Raw genomic sequence first — 20,441 nt, 5'->3', positions numbered from 1 at the left:
GCGTGACGCCGGCCGCTGGTCGCGTGACGCCGGCCGCTGGTCGCGTGACGCCGGCCGCTGGTCGCGTGACCCCGGCCGCTGGTCGCGTGACGCCGGCCGCTGGTCGTGTGACGCCGGCCGCTGGTCGCGTGACCCCGGCCGCTGGTCGTGTGACGCCGGCCGCTGGTCGTGTGACGCCGGCCGCTGGTCGTGTGACGCCGGCCGCTGGTCGTGTGACGCCGGCCGCTGGTCATGTGACACCGGCCGGTCAGCTGACCTTGGACTCTGACCTCCTCCATGAAGACAGGACCGGGGGCGGAGCCTCATCTGGAATGTACCTTTGTTGTTTTGGTTTGTTTTTTCCTTTGTTGTGAAATCAGAAGTATTGATCTGCTGTCATGAGACAACCATGTTTGGATTTTATTGATTTGTTCTGCTTTTTTGTTTGTTTGTTTGTTTGAGTACCGAAGCCCATTGGTGCCAGAAACAGACGGTTCTGACTCCTACAGATCAATAGATCTGACAGGTGGAGCTGTCTGAGTCCTACAGATCAATAGATCTGACAGGTGGAGCTGTTTGACTCCTACAGATCAATAGATCTGACAGGTGGAGCTGTCTGACTCCTACAGATCAATAGATCTGACAGGAGGAGTGGTTTTGGCACCTCTGGGCCTCCATACGTCTTCTTCTTCTTCTTCTTCTTCTTCTCTGGAGTGAGAGATCGAATGTCGACTTGCTGCCTCCTCACAGCTCCGATTGTGACTCACCGATCACCCGTGATTGATCCACTGATCAATTGATTAATCCGACATCTGTTCGAATTTCGCTCCACTTTGTGCTTACTGATCAGAGTATTGATCAGCCTTGACCTTCGTTAGCAACTGAAAGTCTTGATTTTTGAATGTTAATTGTATAGATGAAAGCTTAAACAAATGCTCTCCTTATTGATTGTTTCTGAACTAATCGATCACTGATCACTTGTTTGTCAGATGTCTTCAAACGTCTGATTTTTGTCCAAATCAATAAGATGTTTCACACTTTTACTTTGTATTAAATTGGTTGACTAACTGATTGAGCTCCTCTTCAGTCTGAAATCAGCGACTGTATGGAAGCTCAGAGCGTCCAAACATTAGTTTGACTTTTTCTTCTTCGTGTTTTAGTCTCAGAAGCTTCATCAGACGCTCTGCTGTCTGATCCTGTGAACTGGCCGTGTTCAGACGAGCGCCACTGATGCATGATGGGACACGGAGTAACACTGAGGCGTCCTGAGTGTGGAGCGCCCAGTTCAGGTGCGTTCAGGTGCGTTCAGAGGTGCGTTCAGAGGTGCGTTCAGGTGCGTTCAGAGGTGCGTTCAGGTGCGTTCAGAGGTGCGTTCAGAGGTGCGTTCAGGTGTGTTCAGAGGTGCGTTCAGAGGTGCGTTCAGGTGCGTTCAGAGGTGTGTTCAGAGGTGCGTTCAGGTGTGTTCAGAGGTGCGTTCAGAGGTGCGTTCAGAGGTGCGTTCAGAGGTGCGTTCAGAGGTGCGTTCAGGTGCGTGTTCAGGTGCGTTCAGAGGTGCGTTCAGAGGTGCGTTCAGAGGTGCGTTCAGAGGTGCGTTCAGAGGTGCGTTCAGGTGCGTTCAGAGGTGCGTTCAGAGGTGCGTTCAGAGGTGCGTTCAGAGGTGCGTTCAGAGGTGCGTTCAGAGGTGCGTTCAGAGGTGCGTTCAGAGGTGCGTTCGGGTGCGTTCAGGTGCGTGTTCAGGTGCGTTCAGAGGTGCGTTCAGGTGCGTTCAGAGGTGCGTTCAGAGGTGCGTTCAGAGGTGCGTTCAGAGGTGCGTTCAGGTGCGTTCAGGTGCGTGTTCAGGTGCGTTCAGAGGTGCGTTCAGGTGCGTTCAGGTGCGTGTTCAGGTGCGTTCAGAGGTGCGTTCAGAGGTGCGTTCAGAGGTGCGTTCAGAGGTGCGTTCAGAGGTGCGCCACTGATGCATGATGGGACACGGAGTAACACTGAGGCGTCCTGAGTGTGGAGCGCCCAGTTCAGGTGCGTTCAGAGGTGCGTTCAGAGGTGCGTTCAGAGGTGCGTTCAGAGGTGTGTTCAGGTGCGTTCAGAGGTGCGTTCAGGTGCGTTCAGGTGTGCGTTCAGAGGTGCGTTCAGACGAGCGCCACTGATGCATGATGGGACACGGAGTAACACTGAGGCGTCCTGAGTGTGGAGCGCCCAGTTCAGGTGCGTTCAGAGGTGCGTTCAGAGGTGCGTTCAGGTGCGTTCAGAGGTGCGTTCAGAGGTGCGTTCAGAGGTGCGTTCAGAGGTGCGTTCAGAGGTGCGTTCGGGTGCGTTCAGAGGTGCGTTCAGAGGTGCGTTCAGAGGTGCGTTCAGAGGTGCGTTCAGAGGTGCGTTCAGGTGTGTTCAGAGGTGCGTTCAGGTGTGTTCAGAGGTGCATTCAGAGGTGCGTTCAGAGGTGCGTTCAGGTGCGTTCAGAGGTGCGTTCAGGTGTGTTCAGGTCAGGGCTTCTTAACACTAAAACTAATAACGACCACAACATGAAGTTAAACTTTAGAACAGAGTTTATTAACCAGTTAAAGTTATTAACCATGTAAAGGCTAAACTGTGCAAACAGACGTATAGAAACGCGTTATTTTCTGTCTCGGAGGTTAAACTTGTGTAAAAATATCGAGGTCTGGTCGTGTCAGTATTTATCCAACAGTTTATTCGGGAAAAGGGAATTTTACAGTTGAACTGCGCAGGCTTCTGTTCACTCAGTTTCTGGTTGAGCCTTTTCTTTCTCTTCTGCCCGGCAACAATGAGGTCACACCCAGTGATTCTCTTTCATTGGTTTGGCTTCGACCAACATCCCAAATTCCTTCTTTCTGAGCTGATGGTGCCGTGTGACCGAATCGGTTCCATCCATGGCTCGCTCCACCCCCCCCTCCCCTTTCCTTTTGGGTTTTATTGGTTATTACTTATCGGGTCATTACTGCCGGCGGGGGAACCGTTCTGAGGGGTTCGCAGCTGGTTCTGTGGATGAATCCACTGAAAGCGTCTCTGAGATCGTCTCATTTTAAGATTGTTTTATGGCCGCCTGCCTGTCAGGTGAGAATAAAACGGGGGAAATGCTCCTTTAACGGCTCAGAAACATCTCGCCCCCCCACCTTCCTCCTGTTTCTCATCAGCTGCTGTTCAATTATTCATCTTTTTCCTTCTCGGTGAAGTTGTTTTTGTGTCTTTGTGAGGACGGTGTGTGCAGCACCAGCTGTAGGACGGGACCGGTCTGGGTCAGAACCAGGCGTCTGGGCCAGAACCAGGCGTCTGGGTCAGAACCAGGCGTCTGGGTCAGAACCAGGCGTCCTGGGGCAGAACCAGGCGTCTGGGGCAGAACCAGGCGTCTGGGGCAGAACCAGGCGTCCTGGGGCAGAACCAGGCGTCTGGGGCAGAACCAGGCATCCTGGTCAGAACCAGGCGTCTGGGGCAGAACCAGGCATCCTGGTCAGAACCAGGCATCCTGGTCAGAACCAGGCGTCTGGGTCAGAACCAGGCGTCTGGGTCAGAACCAGGCGTCTGGGTCAGAACCAGGCGTCCTGGTCAGAACCAGGCATCCTGGTCAGAACCAGGCGTCTGGGGACCTGAGGGTCCTCCACAAAGACCAGAAGTGTGAGGCAGAGAAAGTGCTGAATACTTCATCAGAAGGGCGTGGGCTCCTGCTATAAATCGAGCTCCTTTCTGCATTTCTTCTTCTTCAGTATAATTGGAGACGTGGCGCCACCTCAGCCGAGGTCCCCTTCAGCTCCCCATAACTGATTATCAATAAGTGGATCACTTCCTGTTTAAATCTAACCTTTCAGCAGTATTGACCAGCAGTTATTAAACTTGGAACAGGAAGTAGCCGGTCCGCGTCCCAGCATGCATCACTGGAAGGTGCGGTCGGTCTGGACCGGTTCAGTTTGCAGGTGAGGGTCTGGATGATGTCGCCGCCTCGGTTGTCAGATGCAGCTGATGAAGCTTCAGACGGACGCCGTCACTCACGTTTCACGTTGTCATCGTCATGAAAACGCCGTCGCAGTGTTCAGGTTTCCTCCTCTTCTTCTTCGTTGGTGCTGAAAGGCGGTCTGCGCCCCATTAGTTGTGGTATTTGTGTTGAACCGAGGACGCGGCCTCACCTGGACTCGCCTGTAGCCCCGCCTCCTCGCTGTCCATCTACAGGTGCTGTCTCTGAGGCCGCCGACCTCTCACCTGGGCCCAGGTGCTCCCGGGCCCAGCCGGACCGCTCTTTCCTCGTCTTTAGTTTCACTTCCTGTTGGGGAGAAATCTCTGACTGTTAGACCTCTACTAATGACTTTATTTTCTCAATTTGTAAACAATGTATATTTTAAACAAATAAAATATTTTAAACGTAGCTCCGCCTCCGGGTTTCATTCCCCGCAGGAGCGTCCCGGTGCATGATGGGATACCCTGAACAGGTAAGGAAACGGGTCCTGGTGTCCCTGCTGCAGAGTTCTGATGGGTTCTGTTTGGGTTCTGTGGAGTTCATCAGGAACCTTTGAGGCCTCTGGTTCTGATCACTCGTGGTTCGGATCGCTCGTGGTTCGGATCGCTCGTGGTTCTGATCGCTCGTGGTTCTGATCGCTCGTGGTTCGGATCGCTCGTGGTTCGGATCATTCGTGGTTCGGATCGCTCGTGGTTCGGATCGCTCGTGGTTCGGATCGCTCGTGGTTCGGATCATTCGTGGTTCGGATCGCTCGTGGTTCGGATCATTCGTGGTTCGGATCATTCGTGGTTCTGATCGCTCGTGGTTCGGATCGCTCGTGGTTCGGATCGCTCGTGGTTCGGATCATTCGTGGTTCGGATCGCTCGTGGTTCGGATCGCTCGTGGTTCGGATCGCTCGTGGTTCGGATCGCTCGTGGTTCGGATCATTCGTGGTTCGGATCGCTCGTGGTTCGGATCGCTCGTGGTTCGGATCATTCGTGGTTCGGATCGCTCGTGGTTCGGATCATTCGTGGTTCGGATCGCTCGTGGTTCGGATCGCTCGTGGTTCTGATCACTCGTGGTTCGGATCGCTCGTGGTTCTGATCCCTCGTGGTTCTGATCGCTCGTGGTTCGGATCGCTCGTGGTTCTGATCGCTCGTGGTTCGGATCATTCGTGGTTCGGATCGCTCGTGGTTCTGATCGCTCGTGGTTCGGATCGCTCGTGGTTCTGATCACTCGTGGTTCGGATCGCTCGTGGTTCTGATCGCTCGTGGTTCTGATCCCTCGTGGTTCGGATCTCTCGTGGTTTGGATCATTCGTGGTTCGGATCGCTCGTGGTTCTGATCGCTCGTGGTTCGGATCGCTCGTGGTTCTGATCACTCGTGGTTCGGATCGCTCGTGGTTCTGATCCCTCGTGGTTCTGATCGCTCGTGGTTCGGATCGCTCGTGGTTCTGATCGCTCGTGGTTCTGATCCCTCGTGGTTCGGATCTCTCGTGGTTTGGATCTCTCGTGGTTTGGATCTCTCGTGGTTTGGATCGCTCGTGGTTCGGATCATTCGTGGTTCGGATCACTCGTGGTTCGGATCGCTCGTGGTTCGGATCGCTCGTGGTTCTGATCATTCCTGGTTCGGATCGCTCGTGGTTCTGATCGCTCGTGGTTCGGATCATTCGTGGTTCGGATCGCTCGTGGTTCTGATCATTCCTGGTTCGGATCGCTCGTGGTTCTGATCGCTCGTGGTTCGGATCATTCGTGGTTCGGATCGCTCGTGGTTCGGATCGCTCGTGGTTCTGATCGCTCGTGGTTCGGATCGCTCGTGGTTCTGATCGCTCGTGGTTCTGATCGCTCGTGGTTCGGATCGCTCGTGGTTCGGATCATTCGTGGTTCGGATCGCTCGTGGTTCGGATCGCTCGTGGTTCGGATCGCTCGTGGTTCGGATCATTCGTGGTTCGGATCGCTCGTGGTTCGGATCATTCGTGGTTCGGATCATTCGTGGTTCTGATCGCTCGTGGTTCGGATCGCTCGTGGTTCGGATCGCTCGTGGTTCGGATCATTCGTGGTTCGGATCGCTCGTGGTTCGGATCGCTCGTGGTTCGGATCGCTCGTGGTTCGGATCGCTCGTGGTTCGGATCATTCGTGGTTCGGATCGCTCGTGGTTCGGATCGCTCGTGGTTCGGATCATTCGTGGTTCGGATCGCTCGTGGTTCGGATCATTCGTGGTTCGGATCGCTCGTGGTTCTGATCGCTCGTGGTTCGGATCGCTCGTGGTTCTGATCACTCGTGGTTCGGATCGCTCGTGGTTCTGATCCCTCGTGGTTCTGATCGCTCGTGGTTCGGATCGCTCGTGGTTCTGATCGCTCGTGGTTCTGATCCCTCGTGGTTCGGATCTCTCGTGGTTCGGATCTCTCGTGGTTCGGATCGCTCGTGGTTCTGATCGCTCGTGGTTCGGATCGCTCGTGGTTCTGATCACTCGTGGTTCGGATCGCTCGTGGTTCGGATCGCTCGTGGTTCTGATCCCTCGTGGTTCTGATCGCTCGTGGTTCGGATCGCTCGTGGTTCTGATCGCTCGTGGTTCTGATCCCTCGTGGTTCGGATCTCTCGTGGTTCGGATCTCTCGTGGTTCGGATCGCTCGTGGTTCTGATCGCTCGTGGTTCGGATCGCTCGTGGTTCTGATCACTCGTGGTTCGGATCGCTCGTGGTTCGGATCGCTCGTGGTTCTGATCCCTCGTGGTTCTGATCGCTCGTGGTTCGGATCGCTCGTGGTTCTGATCGCTCGTGGTTCTGATCCCTCGTGGTTCGGATCTCTCGTGGTTTGGATCTCTCGTGGTTTGGATCGCTCGTGGTTCGGATCATTCGTGGTTCGGATCACTCGTGGTTCGGATCGCTCGTGGTTCGGATCGCTCGTGGTTCTGATCATTCCTGGTTCGGATCGCTCGTGGTTCTGATCGCTCGTGGTTCGGATCATTCGTGGTTCGGATCGCTCGTGGTTCGGATCGCTCGTGGTTCGGATCGCTCGTGGTTCGGATCGCTCGTGGTTCTGATCGCTCGTGGTTCGGATCGCTCGTGGTTCGGATCCCTCGTGGTTCTGATCCCTCGTGGTTCTGATCATTCGTGGTTCTGATCGCTCGTGGTTCGGATCGCTCGTGGTTCTCGGAGGCGGTCTGTGGCGTTTCTCTCCTTCTGAAACCTGTTGGACTGAAGCTGGAGGCTGTGGTCTTCCTGGTTTGGGTCGGACAGAACCAACCAGAACCAACCAGAACCTGCAGAACTGGTTCATGTTGAGCTGAGTTTTAAATGTTCCAGAGAACTTTGTGCCACATTTTAAAGTAATTTTTTAAATGTTGAAGTGGATTTGATTTCATCTTCTTTGAAATGAACCTCAGACCAACACATCTCAGGAAACTCCATCAGTTTCTGTCTAATAAACCAGAAATAATTCAAGTCAGAAACGATGAAACAAAACTCGACGCTCCAGGTTTTATTCCTCCTAAAGGTGAGATTTTTAGGGACTTTTGTCAGCCGCCATCTTTACCTGACTTCAACTCCAGATGATGCTGCATTCACTGTACCTCAGGAGTGGGAAGTTTGAACGCTTAAATCGAGCCTTGCTAATAACTGCTGTGAATAAAGCAGCTGAAAACAAGGCAAAGACCCAGAGGTGCTGCTGTGGTTAGCATCCATGCTAACAGCAGCGAGGCCCGGCAGCTTTGCAATGACCAGCGAAAGCTTCAAGTAAAGGAAGGAGAAGGTCGGCGAGGGCAGAAGATGAGTCGCAGGCAGGCGACGGGGCAACTGAACCCGGACCGAACACGACTATGAGGGTCAGAGTTCAGGGATACACTCAGTTTGTTGAACCTGGAGTTTAACACCGAGTTTCACTGATTCTGATCCAGGTTCTTGGTCAAGAACCTGGATCAGAAATGGACCAATTTAATCATTTGACTTTCTCACACACAGTTTAAAGGCTGTGAGAACAGTTTGCAGCCTTCTATGGCCGAAATGAAGAGAAGCAGAAGAGGAACAGGCTGGTTCCCTCTGTAGGAACCTTCTGCAGTTCCTAGAACCTTTTCAGGAACGTTTTTTCATTCGGACTTACAGGAACCAGGGACCGAGGCCCTCAGGTCCTGGAACCATTTCAGCTCCTTCAGGGTCTTTTCTGGTCCCACAGAAGGCAGTTCTTAGAACTCTGTCCGACTGCACCTATTGAACCCGAACCCTGTTCAGAGGGCGTTCCAGGGGAAGGCGTTCCAGGGGAGGGCGTTCCAGGGGAGGGCGTTCCAGGGGAAGGAGTTCCAGGGGAAGGCGTTCCAGGGGAAGGCGTTCCAGGGGAAGGCGTTCCAGGGGAAGGCGTTCCAGGGGAAGGCGTTCCAGGGGAGGGCGTTCCTGGGGAAGGCGTTCCAGGGGAGGGCGTTCCAGGGGAGGGCGTTCCGGGGAGGGCGTTCCAGGGAAGGGCGTTCCTGGGGAAGGCGTTCCAGGGGAAGGCGTTCCAGGGGAGGGCGTTCCGGGGAGGGCGTTCCAGGGAAGGGCGTTCCAGGGGAGGGCGTTCCTGGGGAAGGCGTTCCAGGGGAAGGCGTTCTGTTTTTACAGAGGAAGGCGTTCCTGGGGAAGGCGTTCCAGGGGAAGGCGTTCCTGGGGAAGGCGTTCCAGGGGAGGGCGTTCCTGGGGAAGGCGTTCCAGGGGAGGGCGTTCCAGGGGAAGGCGTTCCAGGGGAGGGCGTTCCTGGGGAAGGCGTTCCAGGGGAAGGCGTTCTGTTTTTACAGAGGAAGGCGTTCCTGGGGAAGGCGTTCCAGGGGAAGGCGTTCCTGGGGAAGGCGTTCCAGGGGAGGGCGTTCCTGGGGAAGGCGTTCCAGGGGAAGGCGTTCTGTTTTTACAGAGGAAGGCGTTCCTGGGGAAGGCGTTCCAGGGGAAGGCGTTCCTGGGGAAGGCGTTCCAGGGGAAGGCGTTCCTGGGGAAGGCGTTCCAGGGGAAGGCGTTCTGTTTTTACAGAGGAAGGCGTTCCAGGGGAAGGCGTTCCTGGGGAAGGCGTTCCTGGGGAAGGCGTTCCAGGGGAAGGCGTTCCTGGGGAAGGCGTTCCTGGGGAAGGCGTTCTGTTTTTACAGAGGAAGGCGTTCCAGGGGAAGGCGTTCCTGGGGAAGGCGTTCCTGGGGAAGGCGTTCCAGGGGAAGGCGTTCCTGGGGAAGGCGTTCTGTTTTTACAGAGGAAACTTTATATCGATGGTTGTGTCTGAGGATTTGATGGAGTGAAAGTGAAAAGAATGAATTTTATGTTTTTATTAAACCAGCCCCCCCCAGGAAAAGGAAACACTGCCCTTCACATTCAGCCTGTCCTGAGCAGGCGAGTGTTGGTTGTCATGGAAACACACGTTCCTTTTCAGGTGGAATCAGTTTAATTCAGCATGACATCATCACTCAGCGTTCTGATTGGTCCGACTCTCCTTCAGGCTGAAGAACTCTTCCAGAACCTTCTCCACCTCGTCCTCGCTGTAATCCGTCACCACAAACTGATCGCCGTCGGCTGCTCCTCGGATCATGGCCGACAGCGCTGCAGGAAACAGGAAGTCCATCATCAGCCAATCAGAACAATAACATGAACTGTGCCATTTCCTGATTGGCCAGGAAGGAAACAGGAAGTGTGCTCACTGCGTCCAGAGGACGGTCTGAACAGACACAGGACCTTCTTCTTCATGTCCACAGCTCGGCCGAGTTCGTAGCCGACGCCCAGAGACGGCTGCGTCACCTCGGCAACGACCACTGAGAAACCCACAGGTCAAAGGTCAGAGTCTGCAGATACTCAACGATCAATCAATCGCACAGCGACCGGCTCTCACCGTCCGACTGTCGCAGCCAATCCACATCCCGGTCATGGATAGCCTGGTCTCCCGCCTCCATGGCGCCCTCTCCTGTCCAATGACAGAGCAGCAGGTCAGTGACATCACACAGGAGCACCAAGCCGCTCCCCTGTGAGTAATCAATAAAACACAAACGATCAATAACTTCTTTCACAGACATTTCCTGAAACGGGTTCTGTTCTGGAGCCACACCATCGGAACCAGGCCTGTACCTGAAGTGCAGGTGCATCAAGGTGATGTAAAAAGCTGCAGAGTCAGCACTAACGGGCCAATCAGAATAACTGAAAGGAAGGACAGATGACCAATAATCTGATCAATAAATATGGTTCTATTAAGTTTTCCATCTTTGGATCAATGACTGTCAGCTCCACCTGGTTGCAGGTACCATCGGACCTCACTGAGCCTCTGGATAACAGAACCAGCTGACCTCCTGGACTGGTTCAGGAGGCGGAGCTTTGACATCTGCACACCTGAGAGGTGTTCCACCAGGAGCTGAAGAAAGCCTCCCTTAGACTAACACCATCTCCAACTTTAGCCTCAGGTCGTTCCTCTCAGACATCTCAGCTGCATCTGAGCGAGGCCGATTCAACCCGATTCAACCCGACAGAACCGGGCTTTGAGCGAGGCCGATTCAAGCCGACAGAACCGGGCTTTGAGCGAGGCCGATTCAACCCGACAGAACCGGGCTTTGAGCGAGGCCGATTCAACCCGACAGAACCGGGCTTTGAGCGAGGCCCGATTCAACCCGACAGAACCGGGCTTTGAGCGAGGCCGATTCAAGCCGAGTGCCCAGGAACGAAGGAAGCCCTGACGAGTGGATGGTGGAGGAAAGGAGAGCAGGACCAGAGCTTTCCTCTGCAGCTGAACAAAGATGCTGATGGAGCTGAGTGATGAGTTTAAACGTGTGATCACCACAAAAGGTAATCAGCTGCCATCAATAAAGGAGGGAAACAGACTAAGTTTCACAGCATCTGTTTATTTCTCTGTCCTCCTGTGTTCATGCTCTCCTCTTTGGGTTTTAATTCTTTCCATAAAGCGCTGAACTGTGTCTGTATGAGATGTTCTGGCCCGGCTCGGTTCATTAATAACCCAATAACCAGCAGCAGCACCATACTTTGGGGCTATATGTGAGCCACATATCCTGCTCTCAGGAAAAGAACTAAATAAACCTCCGGCTCAGCTCTAACTTCCTGTTAATGACGCAACACCTGAGACCACGTGACCAGTGCAGAACTCCTGCTGTGTGTTTCAGAAACGTTTCTGTGCGCGTGCTGGTGTGCAGACCTGTGTCGCTCAGCTCAGCGCTGCTCACGTGCTCGGTCAGCACACTCCCGTAGCTCTGCAGCTTGTGCACGATCTTCTGGTACACGTGCACGTCGTCTCTGCCGCCGCGGATGCTGCCGCAGAAATAGACCTTCATCCTGGGTTCCGCTGGTTCTGCTGGTTCCGCTGCTCCCGCGTTCTGCTGGTTCTGCTGTCCAAACCGAGCCTGAGTGCTGATGCCGCCTCTTTGCGCGCTGCGGTCCCGTGGCGCCCTACGTCATAAACTGCGGGGTTCGCCCTGAGCAGAGACTTGAAGGTGAAGAGTTCGACGTGACGCTGGGGTGAATTGGACCGGGTCTCTATTAAAAGTTAATGTTCTCGGGTTAGATGTGTTTCCCCTTTCAGGAGAAGTTCTTGGGTTAGGGTTTGGCTGGATTTGAGTTCTGAGAGTTGGATGATCTGAGCAGCAGAACCAGTGCAGAGCTGTAGAGTATATACAGGGTTATACTCTACAGCTCTGTAACCGGGGGTCTTCTTGAACTTCTGTAAGTTAAGAAAACTAAAGAAAACTAAAGAAAACTAAAGAACCAGTTACAGGTGACCACAGAACTACTTCCGGTCCGGCTTACAAAATAAAGGTACCATTAATACAGGATGTTGCGTTTAAGCACCCGGGGCTCAATAAGAATTTCCACCATCAACACCTTCATGTTGGGCGTTTTTGTCCTGAGGTTCTGCTGGTGTGGTTGGTTCTAATGAGGTTCTGTGGTTCGGGTCGGTCCAAAGAGTTCCTTCATTTGTGTTTTCATGTTTTAGTTCAAATGAACCGTTTTTTGTGGATTCTTCAGAAACATCCTGCAGATGTTCTGGTCTTCCTGTTTGTTTGGATCATTACAAAAGCTTCAGCAGAATACACAGAAGTTCTGGTTCCTCAACTGTTTTCATTCTTCATAGAAGAAAAATGTAATTTTTTTTTAAAAAACGCGTTATTTTTGCATTTGACCCGGTTTTGACCATTTTACAGGAGAGGGTCAGTTCTGATTTGGACCTTGAACTCACCTGGCAGACAGAACTCAGGTTCCACTTCCCCAGTTCTTCCTGTGTGATTAACTTCCTGTTTCCAGCCCCTGAGCCGGGAGTCTCACCTATCTTTACCTCTCGGATCAATACCTGCGATTATGAGTCATTCCAATCAGCTGAAGGATTAAAGAGAAGAACATGTTGGTGTTTGTATTGATCTGAAACTCACCTGCAGACCCGATCCCAACCAGACTGTTCAAGGAGGTTTTCCCCTTAATCAATACTTCCATATTGGATCTGATCGATCGGTCTTTGTTGATAGGATATGTACCTCAGACTTTTAAGGTTGCTGTAATTAAACCTTTACTTAAAAAACCTACTCTTGATTCAGAAGTGTTGGCTAATTATCGGCCTATATCCAATCTTTGTGATCATTTCCATAGAAATAATCTGTTTGAAGAGTTTCAGTCAGGATTCAGAGTGCATCATAGCACAGAAACAGCACTGGTGAAAGTTACCAATGATCTCCTCTTAGCCTCTGATAGCGGACTTGTTTCTTGTCCTGTTGGATCTCAGAGCTGCATTTGATACGATCGATCACAGCATTCTGTTACAGAGACTTGAACATGTTATTGGGATTAAAGGAACTGCATTAGGCTGGTTTAAGTCATATTTATCTGATAGATTCCAGTTTGTTCTTGTAAATGAAGAATCTTCCTCACACACCAGAGTAAGTCATGGAGTTCCTCAGGGTTCTGTGCTTGGACATCTGTTCTCTCCACAGTCCCTCAGGCTCAGGACGGGGATTGGATCAGAGGGAAGTTTCAGTGAAATCTGTTGGTTTCCTGAGCTGGGAAACTGTTTTTGAACTGGTTCTGAATTAATGAATTGTAGTAATTTTGAATGTAATTAATTGGATTTTATTGGATTATGATCTCAGTCAGGGGTCCTCATGCTGAGATTAACTGAAGCTACAGTTGGGTCCTTATCTGAGGGGAATTATCCTTGGATATATGGCGGTGAATGAATGGAATCACTGGCACAAAGCGTGTCATACCCCGGTACCATAGGTGGCGCTGTCCCCATTTCAGCTATCGCTAATAGAGCCACTTCCTGTTGGCGTCTTCACCGCCAACAACAACAAACTCAGGCATTCAGAAAGATGGAGAACGCAGAGCGAGATGAAGCTGCGTCCCTCTCCATCTGTGATGAGCTGGTTATGGAACAGAGATGCACAACGGTCTCCATCGCCTTGTTTCTTTCTTTCTGACGGCAGGAATATCGTCTCCTTCCACTTCAGGGGGACGATCCCGGGGAAAAATCTGGAGCAGAACGCTCGATCCGATTGGACTCTAATTGGCTTGAATTGGACTCTGAATGAATTGGACTCTAAGTGAATTGGACTCTAATTGAATTGGACTCTGAATGAATTGGACTCTAATTGAATTGGACTCTGAATGAATTGGACTCTGAATGAATTGGACTCTAAGTGAATTGAACTCTGAATGAATTGGACTCTGAATGAATTGGACTCTAATTGAACTGGACTCTGAATGAATTGGACTCTAAGTGAATTGGACTCTAATTGAATTGGACTCTGAATGAATTGGACTCTAATTGAATTGGACTCTGAATGAATTGGACTCTGAATGAATTGGACTCTAAGTGAATTGAACTCTGAATGAATTGGACTCTGAATGAATTGGACTCTAATTGAACTGGACTCTGAATGAATTGGACTCTGAATGAATTGGACTCTAATTGAACTGGACTCTGAATGAATTGGACTCTGAATGAATTGGACTCTGAATGAATTGGACTCTGAATGAATTGGACTCTGAATGAATTGGACTCTGAATGAATTGGACTCTGAATGAATTGGACTGTGTTACTGAAGTGCCCAGAGATGACATTTGTTGTGAACTTTATAAATAAAACTGAATCAATCCTTTGATATTTGTATTTTCACATCTGTGCTGTGATCATTTATCAAACAGTTAATTTTTTTATGTTTACGTCCTTCAGCTGTTAAACTCGAGTTTTAGTCCGACATCAAACAGAAACCAACACTAACCCTTTACTCATCATTTCAATCTGTACATCTAAAAATTAATCTTTGAGCTTTATTCTGAAATATCTTCAGGGAGCTTCCTGCTGAACCAGGTTCTGCAGGTTCTGAGCTTCCTGCTGAATCAGGTTCTGAGCTTCCTGCTGAATCAGGTTCTGAGCTTCCTGCTGAATCAGGTTCTGAGCTTCCTGCTGAATCAGGTTCTGCAGGTTCTGAGCTTCCTGCTGAATCGGGTTCTGCAGGTTCTGAGCTTCCTGCTGAATCGGGTTCTGCAGGTTCTGAGCTTCCTGCTGAATCGGGTTCTGAGTTTCCTGCTGAACCGGGTTCTGCAGGTTCTGAGCTTCCTGCTGAATCAGGTTCTGCAGGTTCTGAGTTTCCTGGTGAATCGGGTTCTGCAGGTTCTGAGCTTCCTGCTGAATCGGGTTCTGCAGGTTCTGAGCTTCCTGCTGAACCAGGTTCTGAGCTTCCTGCTGAATCAGGTTCTGCAGGTTCTGAGTTTCCTGGTGAATCGGGTTCTGCAGGTTCTGAGCTTCCTGCTGAATCGGGTTCTGCAGGTTCTGAGCTTCCTGCTGAATCGGGTTCTGAGCTTCCTGCTGAATCAGGTTCTGCAGGTTCTGAGTTTCCTGCTGAATCGGGTTCTGAGTTAGGTGAAGACGGTGATGACGGTTTTTATTTCTTTATGTACACAATCAATACATCAGGATCAACATAAATGTACAAACGGGTGACGAAGACCAGTACACAGAGCCGAGTCCATTTGGACCTTTGAGTCCATATTGTTTGGTCCAGGTACTTACTGGGCCCTCACCAGGCCCCCCAGCAGAACCCCCAGGCTCCTCATGGTGCCGTTCGGCATCAGTTCTGGAACGTCTCGGGCCACCCGCTGCATGGGTGCCATGTTGGGTCCGTCAAGAGAGTCCAGCAGCCCTGAAAAACAGAACATTTGCTGTCAGGTTCTGGTTGGTACCGGCCACATTATCGGGTAAATGCTCAGAACCAGTTCCTGAGGGCTGTTCTCTGTACTTTGCAGGATGGCCTCTGAGGTTCTGGTGAGTTCTAATTTGTTGTCCTAAGTTCTGGTTCTGGTTATGTCGTGTATCAGGTTCTGTTGTGGTTCCACCTGTGTTTTTCATGTTGTTTTGATTCTGTGCCGTGGTTCGACCTGCTACCTTTGGTGTCTGGTTCTGTGTTAGGGTTCTGCAGACGAGGCTTTTCAGAGTCTCTGGACTGAGGTTCTGGCTCTAGAGATGTGGCTCAGTTTGAAGGTTCTGAGATGGTGTTTGGGTTCTGGTTCTGACCTTCCAGGATCCGGTGGTAGCTGAAGTGCAGGTACAGCAGGAAGCTCATGTGGAGGAGCGACAGCGTCCCGCAGAGCAGCAGGCGGGGGGTCTGCCCCATGGTCCGGGACAGCAGAGCCGCCACCTGACGGGCAGAAACCGGGTCAGTCATACAGGAAGTGACACGTCAGTCATACAGGAAGTGACACGCTGACGGGGCGTCAGTCACACAGGAAGTGACACGCTGACGGGGCGTCAGTCACACAGGAAGTGACACGTCAGTCATACAGGAAGTGACACGTCAGTCATACAGGAAGTGACACGTCAGTCACACAGGAAGTGACACGCTGACGGGACGTCAGTCACACAGGAAGTGACACGCTGACGGGGCGTCAGTCATACAGGAAGTGACACGTCAGTCATACAGGAAGTGACACGTCAGTCATACAGGAAGTGACACGGGAAGTGACACGCTGACGGGGCGTCAGTCACACAGGAAGTGACACGCTGACGGGGCGTCAGTCACACAGGAAGTGACACGTCAGTCATACAGGAAGTGACACGTCAGTCATACAGGAAGTGACACGTCAGTCACACAGGAAGTGACACGCTGACGGGGCGTCAGTCACACAGGAAGTGACACGCTGACGGGGCGTCAGTCATACAGGAAGTGACACGTCAGTCATACAGGAAGTGACACGGGAAGTGACACGCTGACGGGGCGTCAGTCACACAGGAAGTGACACGTCAGTCATACAGGAAGTGACACGGGAAGTGACACGCTGACGGGGCGTCAGTCATACAGGAAGTGACACGTCAGTCATACAGGAAGTGACACGCTGACGGGGCGTCAGTCATACAGGAAGTGACACGTCAGTCATACATGAAGTGACACGGGAAGTGACACGCTGACGGGGCGTCAGTCACACAGGAAGTGACACGTCAGTCATACAGGAAGTGACACGTCAGTCACACAGGAAGTGACACGCTGACGGGGCGTCAGTCATACAGGAAGTGACACGTCAGTCATACAGGAAGTGACACGTCAGTCATACAGGAAGTGACACGTCAGTCATACAGGAAGTGACACGTCAGTCATACAGGAAGTGACACGTCAGTCATACAGGAAGTGACACGCTGACGGGGCTGATGGGAAGTGCGGTCCTACCATGCGCAGCGTGGACAGTCCTCCGACCAGCAGCCACAGCACGTAGAACAGGAAGTGGAAGTGGATGTTGTAGGTGACCAGGAGGACGACGCAGTGACCAAACAGCCCGTAACCCTGGAAACAGGAAGAGATGTCAGACATTATGCTGCCATATGAGTGGAGGACGTCGTACCGATACCGACCAGCAAGGAGAGCATCTGCAGCATGGTGATCTGAGCGTTGACCAGGTACGCCAGGAAGTAGATGAAGGAGGAGACGCCAAGCCAGTAACCAAAGCAGGTGCCGATGGCGGTGCCCATCAGAGTGCCCTCCCTCTGCGGCAGGAACACAGAGCACGGTCAGAACAAGCTGCGTTCACTGGGGCTGGGATTTATCAGGTGTGTTTGTTCTTACAATGACGGTTCCTGACGTCTTCATGCCATGCAGCAGGATCGCCACCAGAGTGAAGACCAGCATCAGGGGGCCGTACAGCTCGCCTGCGATCTTCTGCCACACAGGAGTTTCAGATTAAAACCAGTTATCTGTGCAGCTCTGATGTGTGATGAGTTTAGTTTGGGTTAGTTTAGTTTGGGTTAGGTTAGTTTAGTTTAGTTTAGAGCAAAATGTCCAGAGAACCAGACTCAGGCACACAGGAGGTCCGGAGAGGTTCGGCTGCTCGGCTAAACTGCAAGAACTGGGAATGCTGAGCTGCCCATTTGTGATAAATAAGGTTTAATGAAATCTGAAATCTGGTTCTGGAATAACATCAGAAGACCCAGAGGTCTGCTTCTTGCAGCCTAAAACTGGATGAACTGAACTGTGTGACAGAACCAAAGCACACAGGAAGCTGCTGAGTTCTGACAGTTCTGACCAGAACCAAGCAGGCAGACCCAGACGAAGGATCAGCTGATGTTTAACCATCAGTTTATGGTTCTGTTTGGTGGGACCCACAGCTGAGCCAGTCTTACCGTGTGCAGGTGAGCAGTGCGTACCTGGGGGAAGTTGATCATGCGGACAGGTATGAGCGACTCCATCAGCCTGTGGGCAGACAGAGAGGTCAGCGCCAGCCTCAGCAGGAAGCAGCGGACAGGAAGAGGAAGTGGATGTCCTACCTGCTGCGCACCTGGACCGGCTCCACGTCAAAGTATGGCCGCAGGATGTCGATGTTGGCGTACAAGTTGAAGGCTCTGGACGCCTGCCGCTTCCCTGCCTGCCACACCTGAAGAAGAACACAGTGAAAGCCTTCAGAACGCCGCCCTCAGATGTAACTGACTCCGCCTCCTTGGCGTTGTTATGGTACAGACTAAGTGAAGCAGAACTACGCGGCCTCTGATTGGTCGGTGCGAAGGACCTTACCTCGTCGGCCACTTGACGGCCCAGTTGTCCCTTCAGTCCCTTCATCCCCAGGAACTCGCCGTCGTCCGTGTCCTCGGTGGCGGCCGCCTCGGCGGTCACCTCCTCCTCCTCCTTCATCCTCTGGTGCATCTCGCCCACGTCCTCAAAGCTCGAGCCTGACGTGTCGTCCATGTTCTCCATGTCGATTACGGCTGACCCACCCTGAAGGCCACACAGCCATCAGCCAATCACAGAACACACAGACATGATGTCACAGCTGTCAGTCAGCTGATAGCCTCATCTCTGACTGATTAATAACAAACGGACCAGAACCGCATTAATCTGCAGAACTCTGAGTGATTCAACCGGAACCAGCAGAACCTTCAACACCTCAGTTAACTGGCAAGTTAGCAGTTCAGCACGGTGGTAACAGGGTTAGTTAGCAGGATGATAACAGGGTTAGTTAACCAGGCAGTTATCAGGATGATAACAGGGTTAGTTAACCAGGCAGCAGGCAGTTAGCAGGATGATAACAGGGTTAGTTAACCAGGCAGTTATCAGGATGATAACAGGGTTAGTTAACCAGGCAGTTATCAGGATGATAACAGGGTTAGTTAACCAGGCAGTTAGTAAGATGATAACAGGGTTAGTTAACCAGGCAGCAGGCAGTTAGCAGGATGATAACAGGGTTAGTTAACCAGGCAGTTAGCGGGATGATAACAGGGTTAGTTAACCAGGCAGTTAGCGGGATGATAACAGGGTTAGTTAACCAGGCAGTTAGCAGGATGATAACAGGGTTAGTTAACCAGGCAGTTAGTAAGATGATAACAGGGTTAGTTAACCAGGCAGTTAGTAAGATGATAACAGGGTTAGTTAACCAGGCAGCAGGCAGTTAGCAGGATGATAACAGGGTTAGTTAACCAGGCAGTTAGCAGGATGATAACAGGGTTAGTTAACCAGGCAGTTAGCAGGATGATAACAGGGTTAGTTAACCAGGCAGTTAGCGGGATGATAACAGGGTTAGTTAACCAGGCAGTTAGCAGGATGATAACAGGGTTAGTTAACCAGGCAGTTAGCAGGATGATAACAGGGTTAGTTAACCGGTCAGTTAGTAAGATGATAACAGGGTTAGCTAACCGAATAAAAACAATGTTAGTTAGCATCAGTTTAGCTCACTTGGATCAGGTTATCGTCGAAGCTTCCCCATGGTTCCGCGTTCCTGCTCCCGGAGCCCGCGGACATTTTCACCGTGGTGGGTCACAGAGTCCGGTTCTGCGGTTCTAAAGCTCCCTGGAAGTTTTGGTTCCGCTCACTGACGGATGGACCTTAAACTCGACACGATCCGCTCTGATTCAATGTTTTCGTTTCTGAGGACGACGTTACAGACCGAACTGACTCCGCCTACTTAACGTACGTCATACACTGAGACGACGTGGAGGTCGAACATATCGCGAGATTTCAGTGAGGGCATTTAAACGAAAAGCCTGTCAATAGAAAACAGATCAATAAGTAAAAACAATTATTTCTTAAGGTTCTGGCAGAGTGACCCATAAGAACTAAGTTTCTGTAACAGCCCAGAATTTGTTTTCCGAAGTCAGAAACAGATCGGAGTTCTTTTTTTTTTTTAAATACCAAAATAAAGTTCAGTTTTTCTTCTTCAGAATCTGAACATTTACAGTTTGATTCCAGAAACTCCTTTTCCCTGAATACAGAGAAGGTTCTGGGAGGACAGATCCTTCCAGAACATATTTGAGAACCTGAGAAATTAGTTTACATCAGTTTGTAATCAGGTGGTAATTAAGGACAATGTCCGAACATCTGTGAGACGATTTTCTCTTTTTATCATTTGTTCTTCTTTACATTCACAGTCAGATTTAAAATATTCGACTTGTATAATTAAAATATCTCCAGTTAAAGTTTGAATCAGTAACTTGACCTTCTGCTTTTACTTTATCTCATTTAACTTTTGAAAGTTTCCTTCTTTGACTTCAGTGGAACTTTAAAAACTCGTTTGTGATCTCATCAACATTGTGAAACACAGATCTCAAGCATCAAAAGTTTCTTTAGCTTTTCACTCCCACAAGAAAACAGGTGTTTCTGTTGATCAGTACATATCAGCTGTATTTTACAGAAGGATTATGAGGTGAGAAGTTCTGCTCATGTGTTTATTTTCAGTCACAGATGAAGATCTTTACTCTCCATGTTCTGCTGCTGTAGGCCCAGGCTGCTGGGGGAGCTCCCATGATGCACCTCTCCTCCCTCCATGTACAGATGACATCATTGCTGTCATTAACTTGTGTTTCTCTCTCTCAGCAGGTGTCTCTGGCCTGGTGTTACGCTGCTTGTTGTCCCCTCTTTCCTGTCCTCTCAGCCCCAGCTGGTCCAGGCAGATGGACCCTTCCTGGTTCTGGTTCTGATGGAGGTTTCTTCCTGGTTCTGGTTCTGATGGAGGTTTCTTCCTGGTTCTGGTTCTGATGGAGGTTTCTTCCTGGTTCTGGTTCTGATGGAGGTTTCTTCCTGGTTCTGATGGAGGTTTCTTCCTGGTTCTGGTTCTGATGGAGGTTTCTTCCT

At 51.1% G+C, this 20,441-nt stretch overlaps 2 protein-coding genes and 1 long non-coding RNA gene across 4 annotated transcripts; 1 reads left to right on the top strand and 2 right to left on the bottom strand.

Moving 5' to 3' along the window:
• Positions 1-111: 111 nt before the first annotated feature.
• LOC140312706 (uncharacterized) lies at positions 112-4,342 on the top strand. The gene is made up of 2 exons (XR_011916998.1): positions 112-2,082; positions 2,191-4,342. It is a non-coding gene; the product is annotated as an uncharacterized lncRNA (long non-coding RNA).
• Positions 4,343-9,279: 4,937 nt separating this feature from the next.
• dnph1 (2'-deoxynucleoside 5'-phosphate N-hydrolase 1) lies at positions 9,280-11,253 on the bottom strand. The gene is made up of 4 exons (XM_072390482.1): positions 11,045-11,253; positions 9,740-9,811; positions 9,552-9,662; positions 9,280-9,453 (listed from the first exon to the last, which is right to left on the bottom strand). Exons 1-4 carry the CDS (start codon positions 11,178-11,180, stop codon positions 9,317-9,319), a joined length of 456 nt encoding a protein of 151 aa, XP_072246583.1. The 5' UTR covers positions 11,181-11,253; the 3' UTR covers positions 9,280-9,316.
• A 3,531-nt stretch (positions 11,254-14,784) lies between these two features.
• On the bottom strand, positions 14,785-19,281 carry yipf3 (Yip1 domain family, member 3). 2 transcript variants are annotated; one of them, XM_072390475.1, is made up of 9 exons: positions 19,047-19,281; positions 17,892-18,092; positions 17,648-17,754; positions 17,528-17,573; positions 16,950-17,039; positions 16,739-16,870; positions 16,557-16,670; positions 15,410-15,533; positions 14,785-15,038 (listed from the first exon to the last, which is right to left on the bottom strand). In XM_072390475.1, the coding sequence occupies exons 1-9, from the start codon at positions 19,110-19,112 to the stop codon at positions 14,905-14,907; spliced, it is 1,014 nt and encodes a 337-aa protein (XP_072246576.1). In that variant the 5' UTR covers positions 19,113-19,281; the 3' UTR covers positions 14,785-14,904. The 2 variants fall into 2 exon arrangements, with proteins under 2 accessions (XP_072246576.1, XP_072246577.1); XM_072390476.1 differs by having other exon boundaries at positions 16,950-17,042; positions 19,047-19,114.
• Between the last annotated feature and the right edge of the window lie 1,160 nt (positions 19,282-20,441).

The sequence above is a fragment of the Leuresthes tenuis genome, unplaced genomic scaffold, assembly GCF_036924035.1.
Source record: "Leuresthes tenuis unplaced genomic scaffold, fLeuTen1.0.hap1 SCAF_8, whole genome shotgun sequence".
In the NCBI taxonomy this organism is placed as follows: Eukaryota; Metazoa; Chordata; class Actinopteri; order Atheriniformes; family Atherinopsidae; genus Leuresthes; species Leuresthes tenuis.
This window is presented reverse-complemented; position numbering and strand designations above follow the sequence as displayed.